The sequence below is a fragment of the Amblyomma maculatum genome, chromosome 6 (assembly GCF_055883805.1).
Source record: "Amblyomma maculatum isolate TAMU_Amacu chromosome 6, ASM5588380v1, whole genome shotgun sequence".
Classification (NCBI taxonomy): domain Eukaryota; kingdom Metazoa; phylum Arthropoda; class Arachnida; order Ixodida; family Ixodidae; genus Amblyomma; species Amblyomma maculatum.
Window position 1 is genome coordinate 41,234,401 of NC_139349.1, and position 14,937 is coordinate 41,249,337.

Consider the following 14,937-nt stretch of genomic DNA (forward strand, 5'->3'; position numbering starts at 1 on the left):
GCCACGTCTTAGCAGTAACCAGCTAACATAATGTCTTTCCTTTATTGTCACTGCACATAGCGGGGAAAAGTGAAAGTAAAAGCTTAAAGTGTAAAAGTGTAATGAGCTTTGTGTTCACATTGAAGAGAGACTGGAATTCTGCAACAAAAAATTATCAGCCTGATTCAGCTTGATTTTCGCACCTTCCAAGGGTATTACAAACTACGCCCAATTATGTAATGGCGTTTTTTGTGTACTTTTACTTAATTTGGCCAATGTGATCACGACTGGTATTTCCGTCATTGTTTTCTCGCTGATGAAAGGAGGAAAGTGCCGCAACTGCTATTGAAGTTCTTCTTTCGCATCCTTGCGTGTTTCAGGGAGTACAATGTTGAGGTGAGACGTTAAGTTCGGATGGGAGGGGGGTGGGGTGTAAAGTGGTTGTGAGCACCAGAGAAGCTGTAAACATTATATACAAAATGCCCAACTAATCAAGGAGAGAAAGTAAAGGTAAAAAATAGTAGACATATTTGTTGTCGATCAGATATACTGAGAATGTGAACGCTCAGAGTTTCAACCAGCATAACGGGAGTGCATAGGAAACATTTGCTTTTTATATACTTCTTTTCTCTGTCCGTATAGACGACCAAAATCTTTCAGGCGCTAATAGAACCAACACTGAAGAAGTGCAGTTTCCTCTCGCTGCATCCATAAGATAGAAACAACCGCGAACGGATTTACGTAACGAAGTTTGCCGACACAGGCCAGCTTTTGGTAACTCCGAGCAAAAGCGCTTTCCCCAATGAAGCTAGCAAACGGAACAAGCCAGCCACTATTACATCTCCCTCCCTCCCTTTTCCTCGCACAAATGCGGGTAGGCCTTGCGATGAAACGAAGCAGCGGCTTCTGCCAGGTCCCCACACACTACAGTCCTTTCCGCAGGCTCACAGGCCAACTGCGAAGGCCAGGAGGATTCGGCTCCTTCATTATTATTTAATGCGACCCACGGGCCGATGCTCCACAAGGCTGCTGGTGCACTTTCACGTCGACTACACGACTCACTTTTTCCGATTAGTCCTTTTTTCTTCTTGATTTCGCTTTCTGCTCGCTCTACGTTTCTTCGACAAGGCGCCGTGCGCGCAGTTAAAGCCCCGAAAGAGCAGAGCAGCCAGTAGACAGCCAGACCTACTTGGGCAAGAGATTCCCAGGAAAACGCAGGCAGCAGCCTTTAATTAAATTCTGCCTTGCCGCGCATTCGGTATACCCTTGGAGCCAAAAAATGTCCTGGAGCCAAGCCGAGCCATTCAATTCTGCGAGCTGTTGACATCGAGCCTGTCAGAGAACACGCCTGCCTTGCAGCACTCCGAGAACAATTCTAGTGTAATTATGCACCCTGCGAGGCCTTTTCTTTATTTAATGAGCTTGCGCCCTCTGAATGCTTTCGCATCTCAGTGATGCTATAACCGAGCTGCTCGCAGCCACTGGATTGGGTTCGGCATCGCGGGGCTCTGACGGGGAGTATTGTCCTAAACAAGTCATTTGTATTCATGGGCAGTATATCGAATTGTAGTGATCTCTGTTTAATGAAGTAAACAAGAGGGAAAGGGCACACGATGACAACAGCGGAACAGGGCAGGTAGCCGCACATCTGTGCTAGTAGTACCATCGAAGCACCACCAGAGTACATGCCCATCAATGTTTAGTGCATTCGCCCGATTTTTGTTTGAACGGCCAGAGCAAGCAAGACCTTCAGGATCAGGGGGGGGGGGCAGCTCTTACGATCATTCAGCTAGAACATATGTAGAGATGGATGCGCTGATGTGGTGAGATGAGGTATATAGTTTATATTACTACATATGTTTCGTTATCAACCTACGTGGAATTGAGGACGCCGAAGCTTAATATCAGAAATAAGTCTTGACTTTCTAGAAGAATAGGTTTTTTCACTGGTTCGTTCAAGTCGCCGCAAATAACCTGCTGGGAGAACTCGCAGCATCAGGCCTAATTCCCTAAAACTTGGATTGCTGAACGGAGCGATACAGATCTTCACATGGCGATGACGTCATCAGAAACAATACATCCATGGAAAACGTTAGTTAGTTAAAGTTAAATCAATCTTGCATTATATAACGACGCCTAGTGTGTCAGCCTTTGTTAGTAAAAGTGGTGTGAATAAGAAAAAAAAAAACAAATAGATGAGTAGCAAGATGTAAGAATGCAAGTACGAACCGTAACTTTCGGTAAACCGTCCGCACCTCGTATATAATGGGAAGAGATCTATTTTTGAAAACATTTTTTTACTAGATTGTCTGGCCTCGAATGTTGTCCGCAAGAGCCAGGGTACCGATATGAGCACACAATTTCCAGGCGGAGCGAATACATCGCTCAACCTCGTAGTAGAATGAAGGCCTGGCAGTTCTTCCGACATTTGTGCATGAAAAAAAAAAAAAAGAGTTATGCGTAGTGTGCGTAGATAGACAGTAAACAAAGATCGAAATTGCGACCTTTAGGTGGGTCTTGCCCCTGAACTGTATGCCGAAAATTACTTTAAATAATTAAATGTTGTAACAAATAGAAGACAGCAAAGAAATCCTAATGAAATATAGTTTAAAAATAATAATAGTGTAAACATATACTCAAGGTTTAAAACTGCATAGCATTTTCTCTCAGACACTTGGCAAGTTATTACTACCCGGCGGCTTTTTTGTTTTTAATCTGAATGCAGAAAACGCACGTTACACTCTAAATTACGCTGCAAGTAATCGCGGCAGTGCCCGGGAAATAGATCTGCAGTAAATGTTTCGAAGCATTGTGCAGAATAGAGCAGCCTTCTAGAAAATGAAACAGATAGTGTGCCAACTTAGGGTCGTGAGTAAACAAACACATTGTAGTTGCGTTGCTTTATCGCCATCCGCTCCGCGACGTCAGCCGCAGCCTATATGTAGATACCCAGGTCTGCTTGGAGAGAGTTTACAAAGCGCCACAAACAATTCGTCTTGAACACCGCAAACAAGCAGCTCGTAAGTGCCTATCGCGCATCCAAAACGGGAAGAAAAAAATAAGAAGCGGTGAATAGCCCAGAGGCTTGCTCCTTCTCGAGAAGCTGTACGCGCAGAAGCACTTCCTGTTCTGCGTCAGATGGACGTCCTAGGGTTTCCTGCTGCCTGTAGGGACCAAAACTTGTCACGCTGCTCTGTTTCTCAAACATGGAGCGTACTGAGTGTCCATCAAAACTTTAATGCAGTGCAGCAGTGGCGGTTCCTTTAGGTATTTACTTTACTGAGCTATGGTCCTGACCATCAATCAGAGCACAATGAAATGGTGTAGGCTCGACAGGACGATATGTTGCTCAGACGAAAAGTTTGCGATATTGTAATCCTGTGTTCCTGTTTTTCTGTAATTTTGTGCATTAAGTCTGGTTCTTCACAACTTCCAACGGATAAAATGTACTGCAAGGAAAAAAAAAATTAGCGTGAAGCTAAGGCGGAAAGTAAGGGTGCGATGTAAGCGCGGGATCTTTACCATGGCGTTTCCTGGAGGAATACAAGTGCTTAATTTCTTATCTTCAGTCATTGGGCGAATATATTTGTATTTTTGAAAATTTGGAATCACTGAAGATATTTATTATTGCTAAAAATCCCACAATTCCTACAAAGAGCCAGCTATTTGTTTAGTAATGTAACTGGCGGAGCGCTGATAGATATAATATTGAGGCTGCAATTTTCTAAGTCTCTACCATCTCAAGCACAAGCTGGTCACCATACCTTCACATACCTTCACATGGCTTTGATATGTGTAAATGCTCAAACATGCCGCTGCAACAGAAGTAAAGACTGCTTGTTTTATGTTGTGCCTTTGCCCACACGAAAGAAACCAGAACCAGAACCAGAAAGGAACCAGAACCATAACCAGCCCTGCCATCTCTCAGGCGACATTAAATGCGTTGACTCGGACCGGTGACAGGCAGTGCTGAAGAATGATGCCGAAGCTGATTAAGGCGTCCACTTAAATACTACACGGGTCAAGACGGAGGGCGTGAAGACTGTCCTGTCCGACCCTTTATAAGCGCTTGGAAATAAAAGTGGACGCGTGAGCGGCGTGAAGATGATCAGCGAGCGAAAGCGGCCGCACGTCGAGGAGGGCACAAAGTAAGGAGTAAAGCGTTAAGGGCGCCTAGTCCAGATGGGTGCACAATGCGCGCTCCAAGGCCGGCACTTGGCAGCGGAGCCGCAATCAGCTTCGCCGTCACGTTCGTGGGCACCTTATGACTGCCCCGACATCTACGCGTCTACGCTGTCTTTGCAGGAGCGGTTGGGGCCGCCTACTTATGAGCTTTCAGGGATTCCTGCGCACTTCATAATGCGGTCCCCGGCATTGTTACTCGCGGCCGGTTTTCCCACTGCCGTTTCAGTTGTAAGAAGTCTGCTGTTTATTAGTTGCATTCATTGTGTATCAAGATGCGCATCGCATAATCTCTGAAATGCTTAGTCCGTACTGTTAATCTATCTGAAAAATCCGATTTTCGCTCTCAGAAAAAAGCGGTACCTTTTGTTGAGTACGCCATTTGTTGAGATGTCCTGAAAGGTATAAGTGCTGCTGCTGTCTAAAAGTGGAAACTAGTAAGGTGTATGTTTTTTCTTTCAACTACTTGATGATGTTAAGTGGAAGGATGAAGAATTTGGTGTTCATGTAGGAAAAGGATGGAAGAAAGCACGAAATTCTAGTTTAGTCCGCCCGAAGTCATTTCACGTTTAAATAGGAATAAGAAGGTCACGTGGCCTTGAGGAACCCTGACGTGCAAAAGGTGGTAGTCTCCATTGCATGGGTGGTCACGTGGTAGGTAAAAAATATTTGCACTACTGTAGCTATGATCACGTGACTTGGCCGCCATCGTGAACCCGAGAACGACAGAGAAATGCACTGGAACCCGCGAATGTGGAGCTGACGCTCTAAACGGGAGTAATTACTCACTGACATCCAGCCAAGTGCAGCCATACGGCTGCAAGGAAACGCTATACAGCGTTCTCAGAAACATTGTAGTTCAATAAATTTCGTCGTAGTCCGGTGATCGAACCCGGCACCACCGCCTTTACGGTGCAGCAAGTCTATCTACTGAGCTGTAACTGAGAAAAATTTATAGCTTTTCCTTGTAGCCGTATGGTTGCTCTTGGGTGGATGTTAGTGAGCAATTACTTGCTTGTAATTTACTATTGCGCTTTAGAACATTAATCCGCACATAATTAGAGTAAGCAATAGATTAACGCGCGCTTGTTTTTCCTGATGAAGGCTCGAAAGTTCTTTCCACTTCATACACTAAAAACCCTACATTTTTGCCTTTTCCACAGCCGCATGATTTACTGTGTAGAGCTTCGGGGGCTAAAATATAATATGTATATAAATCAAGTATTCATGTAGAAAAAAAAACAGCTCTGCGTATAATCACACACAGCTAACCCACAGATAGATCTACTCCGCTGTCTCGTGACCTAGATAATACACCATGCTTTTCTATGAGAGATTACAAACTGGCTTGTATGGTAATGCACATATTAAGTTATAACATCCCACTGCCTTCATCTTCCTATGTTCATTCACTTCGTCCAACAAAAAAAGTTTTACAGCTGTCGATTTAACTTTCCAATTATTAACAATGTGTACGGTAAAAGAACCATTGTGTATGCTGCTGCCATAATTTGAAATAAACTACATGCGAGCTTAAAGATAGGTCATTTTTCAATACCCTAAACGAAAACGTTCTTCAGATTATGTGACTCCATTATGAATTTTTGATGTGCTTCCTTAGTCCCTTCTTACTATTTGTATAATTAGTTTACAATTCCTTGGGTGCTTCACTTATTACTTTTGTAATGATTGTATCTACACGAAATTGACGTACAAAGCAGTGTTGTCCTGCTATTGCTTTTTGTACTTCCTACATGGATACATGTCTAGCCAAGAAGACTAACGACCCTGATGAATTACGTGTATGTCTTTTTACTATTCTTTTGATAAAATGATTTGATTGATTGATTGAAAGTAATTTTTCCAATTTTGCTGATATAACCAAGGCAGAGAATTTTGACTCACCATGGTAGTGAGTGCCGGAATAAGTATTATCTTCAGAAGTCCACAAAACAGTTTAAATCACAAAAATCGCGAAGACGTTTCACTGCTCAGTAGTCTGAGTTTCCTTCTACGAATCTGCTCTTCTCTCTGTGACCTCTGTAGAGTGCTTCTCCATGTCGGCTGACCTCTTTAGGCAGTGTGGGAGCCCAGCATTTCAACGTATCCAGATTACTCTAATAACTTTGTTATTTATCTCCTTCATTGTGAAGAAAAAAACTCAATAGTAGAGAAAATAAATGTACAGAAATGCATGCATACATATACTGCAAAAAAAAAAAGGAAACAAAGCAATTACATGGCGAGGAATAAAGCTAACGAGTAAATTTAATCAATGTGATATAAACAAGACTCCGTAAATTTAATTAGTCGCTTGTAACGAGTAGATGTTCCCGCGCCACATTCGGCTCTGTAGGTCGGCTTCTGTTTACTAAGATAAGACTCCCCAGCGCGTGGGGCTTTGCACGCTCAGAAGTTGTGCCTCCATCAAAGCTACCCCAGGTCCCCGTTCCCACGGCTCTCTGCTGTCTGGAGAGCGATTTGCGTCGGTAAATACGCCCTAACGCAAGCGCCTCATGTTATGACGAGAGGATAACGAAAATCCGTCTTAGATTAAGGGTTCGTTGTGGAAGACAAATGCTCTTTTATTTGGCTAAGCGTCATCGTCGCTTTATTAATGTCAGCCTTCTAGGCAGCAACTGTCTTACCGAAAGTTGGAAATATAGTCATTTCCAGCTAAGTACATGGTAATACCGTTAATGACCACTCTCCATAACGCGTGCATACCTAAAGAAGCACACGGTTGCATTGATGTTGACAGCGAGATATAGGATCTGTTCTCACTGCGATTGTAGTGCGAAGGTAGCAGACCCGAGGTTCAGGGCATGGTAAAACTCTCTGATGCTTGCGTGTTTGTTGTAGGCCGATCGTTAGCAAGGGTAAGAACACGACATAAATGAGTTATGCATACTAGAAAAAACAACAAGAAAACATTGCAGCGAAGCTGAGTCGAGCCCTGGAATTTCTCTTTAGAAGCGAGCACGTAGCAGTCACTGCTTTTTTTCTTCGGCGTGGCCCTTTTTCCAACGGAACAGTGTAATTTGTACGTGAAGCGTGTACAAAAAATTAGGAAAACGGCATCAGGTCAACACGATTTGCAGAACGATGCACCAAGGGAGGAAAGCTCTAAACAAGAGGTTATACAGAGCATATTACCAAGAGTGAGCGGCACTCTGGTTCGAACGCAGCCTGTGTATACAATTCCCGTAAACAGCCAATCATCCTACAGAAGTGGCACTTCGCAGAAACAACAGATTCACAATATCGGTTCATCGTGCACGTTTTCCAGAGGCTGTCTAGTCAACATAGAAAGAACATGTGTAAGGGCTCATCAACATATGAAAGTGCAGTGAGATATCGTACAGAATTCGGCTTCTAATGAAGTCCCTTTCTTTTACGTTCGTTGCAGGATATACCAGAAAACGACCGCATCTTTGCGATCGATGAAAAAAAAGTTCTAATTTGTTTCTAGAGAACCACGAAGGTGCGATTTCTACAGTAGGTGTTGAAATGGCCCTTTTTTATATATAACCACGCTTTAACGGGTACGGCTTCTGGCTTCTGTATGTAACTTAGAAAAGAAAGATTTCATGCATGACGAGATAAGCATTTATCGTGCTCTTCAAAGTGCACGTCCTAGTTAAAATCAAAATAAAAAGAACGGTACGTGGCTGGAATGAAGACCATAAAAATTAAATCCTTGTAAAAACGTTTCCTCAACATTGAAGACTGGAACGCTGTGGAGATAAGAACGAGTAGTAATCGAACAGTAAAATACACGTCATGAATTGCACTACAAAACAGGGAGAATTAGAAACATTTAAAGGAAACAACAAGATTCGGTAAAATGTGAATTAATTTTACTTGTAGAAATAAGCCTAATTTGGCGTAAGGATTGTCAAGAAAAAACTAAAAAGCTCAAGTATCTGACAGGCATACAGGCAGACTATACTATGGCCACCAGCACTTATAGGCCGGAAAAGGTTATCACGCATCATAGACTAAAAGAGAAATCCCACACACAAGTCGCCAACGCTTTGTGGAAAAGCTGCAGATATAATGTTAAGTCTTGTGCAGTGAATTATTTGGAGAACATAACATATTTCAAGGCTAGAAAAGACTCAAGGCGATCGCCCTGCTAAATATAAAGAGACCATAGGAGACAAAGCTCAGAGCGTAGTGCTGAAGAGTTGGCACATGGTCTTTCCAGTAATGAGCACTATGCCTATAGGCACTCAGAGGGACTCCAAGGTATTTGGGCGGCCTAGATGTCCATGCCGCACCAGCTTATTCAGCAGATGTCGATCCCCACATACCAAACCAGAGATCGCATCTCTTAGAACGGTTGATCAAAGCACCTAACATGGAACCATTTCCCGTTAAACGAGTGATCTTATCTACGCCTGGCTTGTCAAGACAGATGAAAAAGCGAAAGTGTCTGCGTAAGCTAACACCTCCAGTCCATGCGCCATATTGCGAAAACCACTGAGTGTTCTGCTGTTAAAAAGCAATTATGCAAAATGGCGGCTTGTATAGAGCGACCTGGACACCCTTTTTTCAGAGAGGACAAGGTGGGGATTGGTTGTAAAGGACAACGATTTGCAACCAAGCGCGCGAAAGATTGTTTGTAAAAAAAGTGTATCCCAGTAGGAACAACTGAACTACGATTTGTACGATCTAAGAGAGAAAAAAAGAAATTATTGGGACTCCTCATTAAATTCATCTGCCAGGTCAATTTCAGCAGTGTCAACATCTCGTGAGCGTCACTGCAATACTGCGAACCCGTACGGGCCACACGCAGACTGCATTTACCGGCCTCTCGAGCCATATGGCTAATGAGTTTCAGTAAGAGCCGACATTGTAAGCTGGAGCTGACCTGAGAGGACTTTAGCGAAAAACTTATAATCAACATTAGAAAGCGTGATAGGCCTGCAGCCGCATACTAATTCAAAACTACCTGATAATTAATTTTTAGTAATAATACAATATGGCTTAGTAAAAACTGTTGCAGAAATTCGACGTTAGTACAGGCTGGTGATTAAAACGTTTTGGGAAATTCGCCTGAAAGGTGATCAGGCTCCGGTGTGTTGGAAAGCGACAGTATATTGTGTCTTCCAATTCAGCTAAGGTTAATGGAAAGCTTAACGCCTTGCACTAATCCTCATAGAGTGACTTTATAGTAAGCACAAGGGGCTTTACAGAGGAATCATCAGCACTTCTTATAACGGCAGAAAAAAAAGATATGTAATGATTTGCAAACTCGATTACTATTGCATCTGAATGAGGAAGCAAGGAACCACGATAACAGAATTCAGAGACTCTTTTTGCAGCCGCATGCATGGTAACGGTCATCAGGCAATACCTGCCTAGTTGGCTCCTCATATTGCAAAACACGATTATTATGGGGTCTCATGCGGACCGCTTGAAGGCTCTCTGTACCTAACTTTTGAAGGTGTCATTTTATGGCAGCGATTTACCCCGTGTGCAGGCCCGGAGCTTCGTGTTCAAATTCGTGGAAATTATAAAGGCTTTGTAGCAACCGTTTCCCTTCGCCATATTCTAATTAGGAGCTCGCTTATCCAATCTCAGTAGCTTTACCATGAACTTCTTGCACACATCTCCTAAGCTGCGAATAATGGAAGACTCATTGTGAAACAAGAATCCAAAGCTGTCCTCACTCGCTGCGCAAAGGCATCCCCGTTTAACTGCGAAGTGATAAGCTTGCAAAGCACCCACTGAGGCTAACTATTCATGGGGACTTTCTCAAATCTGTACGTTGACGGTGCAATGATCAGAGAAAGAAATTGGCTCGACATCGCATGAAATGAGCCGTTTAAGGAAATCTGCGGAGACATAAATGCGATCAAGACGGGAATCTGAAGCTGCTCTAATATGCTTGGCGGTGGATGGCATCATTTCTCTCATCTGACATCATTTAGACCCGCTGTAGCTAGCCCTGCAACCGATCATTCCGCGTGCAGTCTGCAGTACACTCTCGCGTGGTACACGTGCTCGTCTCTATCATCAACTTGAATCTGTGCGCTAATGATGTTGCACGTCCTTACTTGGTTTAACTACGTTGAAACCCCTCATTTTGTTCCCTGCACGCATGGTCGTTGCATTTAATGTTCATGCTAGCGCTGGAAGCTCGGACTGGGGAATATTAACGCATCATTAAAATTTGAAATACTCCGTGACCTAAATGCAAGCAGATTAGACACAGTCCCCCGAGTGAAGAATGACTCCAAAATGCGATTGACACGGCGTGCTGAATAAATTTGATCTGGGGTTCGAGTGTTTTGTGCACAAGCCCCCGAACTGAGACATGGCTACTATGTTCACAATGTTCAGAAATAACGAAAAGATTGTCTTCCGGCTACCGGTTAGCCGGTGAGCATGTTATGCGAGGACAGAAGTAAAAATCAAGGCCATTTGCGTGTCACACTAGACTAGTCGCCAAAAAACAAATTACACATAGGAGCGTAGTAGACTTACTCAATTCGTAATGCGAATGAACGAAAAAAAAAAACGCTTGCCACGTTTTTCTTCTTTAGTTGAACATGAACTGGTGATATACCTGGGTTTGTTTAAGACTACAAAGTGCAGCAGTTCAGTAACCAAGACAGAAAAAAAGTGTTCGCTCTCATTGTTATTCCAAGTCACGTTCATCGTTAATGATTATCGATTGTAAAATATATGAGCCCTGGTTTTCAGACTACACTGACTTAAGTGCACATTTGCAATTTGTACTTCAAGTACCTCTAGGTGTATTCAGTGATTTGAGTCTGGGTCGAAGACTATTCTGTTGGCATTCGCACAGTGAAGAGGTGGTTGAGCTGCAAATGAGGCCGATATGTTTTTGTTGCTTTCTTTTTCTTCTTTCTCCTTCTTCTTTCTCTTCTTTCTTCTTCTTCTTTCTTCTCTTTCTCTTATACTTCTTTCTTCTCTTTATCTTCTACTTCCTCTAGTTTTTTTGTTTGTCGTAGAAACTTGAAACTTTCACGCCCCACCATGCTGCTTTTTTGGAAAAAATGTTTGTCTCCTAAATAGTCTCCTAAAGCGTTTAAAAGGGCGTGACAACCACAAGGTAGCTAAAGAGAAAGTAGCAGCAGTTGGAGTTTTCCAATGTAAATTGCTATCAAAGAAACACTGAGGTATTTGAAACTTGTTTTGCAGAAGTGCATTATTGTGAAATTGGTTCAATTACGGTGTAGTTCTTGGGTATTTTCAGTTAGTGAAATGCCTGGCATTCTGTTTTATTAACCTTAATAACTCACTTGTTAGCCAGAGACCAGCCTGATATTTTAGAAATTTTTTGCTTAACTTATGTGCAGTTCAACCTCAGTTTCAACGTTGAGTATGATGGCACTGGTGATTATACATTGTAGGGAAGATGCCATATTGTTAGCTGAAACTATTTGTTGGCGATGCTAAAAACTATGAAACTTTGAAAGTTTTGCCCTTCAGTATATTTCGTATATTATTAGTAGTACATTATTCTGGTGTACCGTATTAAAGGCTTTCTGAAGATCTAAGAATACCACTGCAAGAAGGTTATTATTCCACAAGGTGGTATTAATTAATTGGTTAACATAAGGAACGGCTCTTTGTGTTGAGTATCGATGGCGGAACGCATAGCGTTGTGGGCGAATGATATGATATTTTTGAAGAAAATTGTCACCACATTTTGCTATTATTGATATTGATTGCTATTACAGCCTGAATTTTATTAATAAAACTAAGAAAATAAAATTGATCTATAACTGGACTGGTCCGATTTTGCGTCATTCTAAAGGAAATGGGTAATTGCGCTATTTTCAGGAGTAATTGGTAAATATCAGTTAATTAGTTGATGTGTAATGGAATAATATTTTGTCATGTGTTCATTACCAGTCATCCACACCACGTGACCACCAGCTACAAATCAACTGTCACCATTTGCGTAAGCTTACACTAACAATTATCTAGGAATTTCTGCGCATTTTTAATGTCAGTGTAAAAGTTTGAGCCAGTAAATTAGCGTCAACTAATTCGAAAATTGTGTCGTAGACCCCTAGCTCGAGAAAGCGTTCTCTAGATGTAGACGCTGAAATGCTAAGGGCATAGTAGTAAGCTTTCCGGATAAAGGCTTCTAGATATTATGACATCACGTCTTTTGACCTTTAAATCTAGGACTCATGTAAATGATCCTGCTGAGCGATGGTGTTAATTCGTGAATGAAAAAAAAAACAGGAATGGGCTAATTGCAACTTAAGAATGAATACACTAGAGTCATGATAATGCTGGAGGCCTAAATTTAAACTGTAATTTCATTGTTGTTGTTAATGATGATGAGATCTAAATTATTCCGAAAGCAGATTGTTAACAAGGGTAACAACACGACATAGCACTCCTCTTTGAGCCTGTAAACTAAAGCACCAGTACAATACGACGAATATCTTAGCATGATAATTACACCCCTGCAAGAACCAAATTCACTGAGTTTTCTCTGTAGTTTATTTTGTAACTACCTGATATAGGCAATATAAAGAATTGGAGTACAAGTACCCGATATACTTTAACTACATACTTAAAGTGGTGATACCTCCCTCATCCAAGCTTTGCACAGTCTTAACAGGACAGAAATAAAAGCTTTTCCAGTAAATAATTTTACAGAAATAAGTTATGCTCTTGACAGTATACTAATCTCTCCATAAGCGATCAGTATTTTCTTATTAATGAGTGAACGCAAGAGTGAGCATGCGATCGGTTAAGACTGATCATATCGTGCAGCATAGAAAAAAAAGAAAGCTTCACTTAGGAAGTTTTCAGGCGAGGGATTGAAGTACATATTAATGACTCGGAAGCTGTCATCTCCCGTTTCAAACTTTCACTGCCGCTGTCAACACATAATGAACAAATCTAATTTCGTGAGAAGTGTCAGGTAATTATATTACCTGTTTGCCATGAACAAGAAAATTTGAGAACGCGCTTTTCAGGCGTCGTTCGCAAGGGAATCACCATCACTTACCACTCAGCTCCAACGTGCTTAAAACTATTTATTATTTAGGGCAGGCGTTCGTAAAACATGCCTCCAAACTAGGATTATCGTCAGATAAAGTTTAATATTTTAGCATGTACACTGCTGTCGTATAAATTAGGGCCCTAACCCGGTAATCGAAACTCGTTCCATTTGCTCATTACGTTAAAAAGTCCTAGAAGGGCACAGTTGCTCATGAGTCATTACGTTAAAAAGTCCTAGAAGGGCACACAAAAAACATAAGGACGACGTGGTGCGCAGCTTCGCTCAGGTTTTATTGCACACATTTGCAAACATGCTAAAGGTTTAGTTCTAGCATCAATTCCGTCTTGCTGAGCCCTGAGAGTGGTCACATCGTCGAAGTTTGAGACTGCGTATTACAAAGCAGCGCTATTGACAAAAAGACTCATTCACTTCGCAACCTAGATATTACTCGCTCCATATGTTAATGCTGCCTTTTCTCATTTGCATAATAATAGTATTGCCCGTGCCGATGCTTATGCCCGCTGAAAGAATAACCAAGGTAGTCTGTACATCTTTGAGACAGTGCGTTAGCAATTGACTAGATAATTTACATTGCGTCTAGTTTTTTGTCAAGAGTTTTAAAACGTGGAACAAGCCGGACGCTTTCGCTGGCTACCTTTAGAACGTCTTGGCAAATTGTGGGGTCCGCTCGCAAGGAAGGCAGACTCTTGAGTTGGCAGTAAAAAAGAGGGAGTACCAGCTCCCCGATCTGTCACTCTGGAAGACTGAACACTGAAGAGTTCTTGAAACGTTCTGTGAACAGTTTTTAAGAGCAGCGGAGTGTGCTTGCTATGTCTGGCAGACTGAAAAGCTCATTAGTTCAAATATATTGGGGTAAGAATTTTGTACAGAATCCAAACTGTTTGCTGTAGACCGTAGAAAGGAGTACAGAGAGACGAACTTGGAGAAACAGTAGTTAATATATATATATATATATATATATATATATATATATATATATATATATATATGGGGGGGGGGACTCTTAAGCTCCGCCTTAAAGGGTATGATGCGGTAACGTCAATTGTTCCCGTTTGCTGGCCCCCTTTGCGTATCGTCGTTCACAACCATACCTTTTTTACTCGATTAAGCAGTAGCAACGTATTTATTGTGTAAGGAAGACAAAGAAATGAGGGCGCCGCGGCATCGCCATCGCCATCACTTGTCTCCGGCACGCCCATATCTCGCGCTGAAGCTGTGCCCGAATTACTGGTGGCGTTAGACGTCGAACCAAGTTATTAAATCCTTATTTCATTTGGTGGAGGTCCATCTGAGGTTCCCAGTACCCATTTCACACTGAAACTTCGCAGCAGAACGTTGACTGTCCCAATGACTGCACTGCACCCAGCTCCGCCCGTCACCTGCACTAGTACCCCTCGTAAACGGGACCCCGCTACCTTTACTGGATGCAGCGATGACGACGTCGACAATCGGCAGTCTGCTTACGAACGGGTCAGCCGTCACAATAACTGGGACTACAATCGTAAGCTCAACAACGTCACCTTTTACTTGAGCGACGTGGCTAATCTGTGGTTTCGAAACCACGAGTCGGACATTACCGCCTGGGGTATCTTCAAGACCAACGTTTCTGAGGTCTTCGACCGCCTCGCCTGCGCAAACTCTGCGCGGAACAGCGTCTTCGGTCGCGAGTGCAGTTAAATGGGGAAACGTTCACCAGTTACATTGAGGACATTGTTGGTTTGTGTCGCCGCGTTAACCCGACCATAACCGAG

At 42.5% G+C, this 14,937-nt stretch overlaps 1 protein-coding gene across 1 annotated transcript in view; it reads left to right on the forward strand.

Moving 5' to 3' along the window:
- Positions 1–14,533: 14,533 nt before the first annotated feature.
- LOC146185606 (neural cell adhesion molecule 2-like) overlaps positions 14,534–14,937 on the forward strand; it is a 77,896-nt gene continuing 77,492 nt past the window's right edge. Inside the window, exon 1 of the mRNA XM_084607878.1 lies at positions 14,534–14,656. Within this exon, the coding sequence (XP_084464004.1) occupies positions 14,534–14,656 (123 nt within the window). The remainder of the gene's footprint in view (positions 14,657–14,937) is intronic.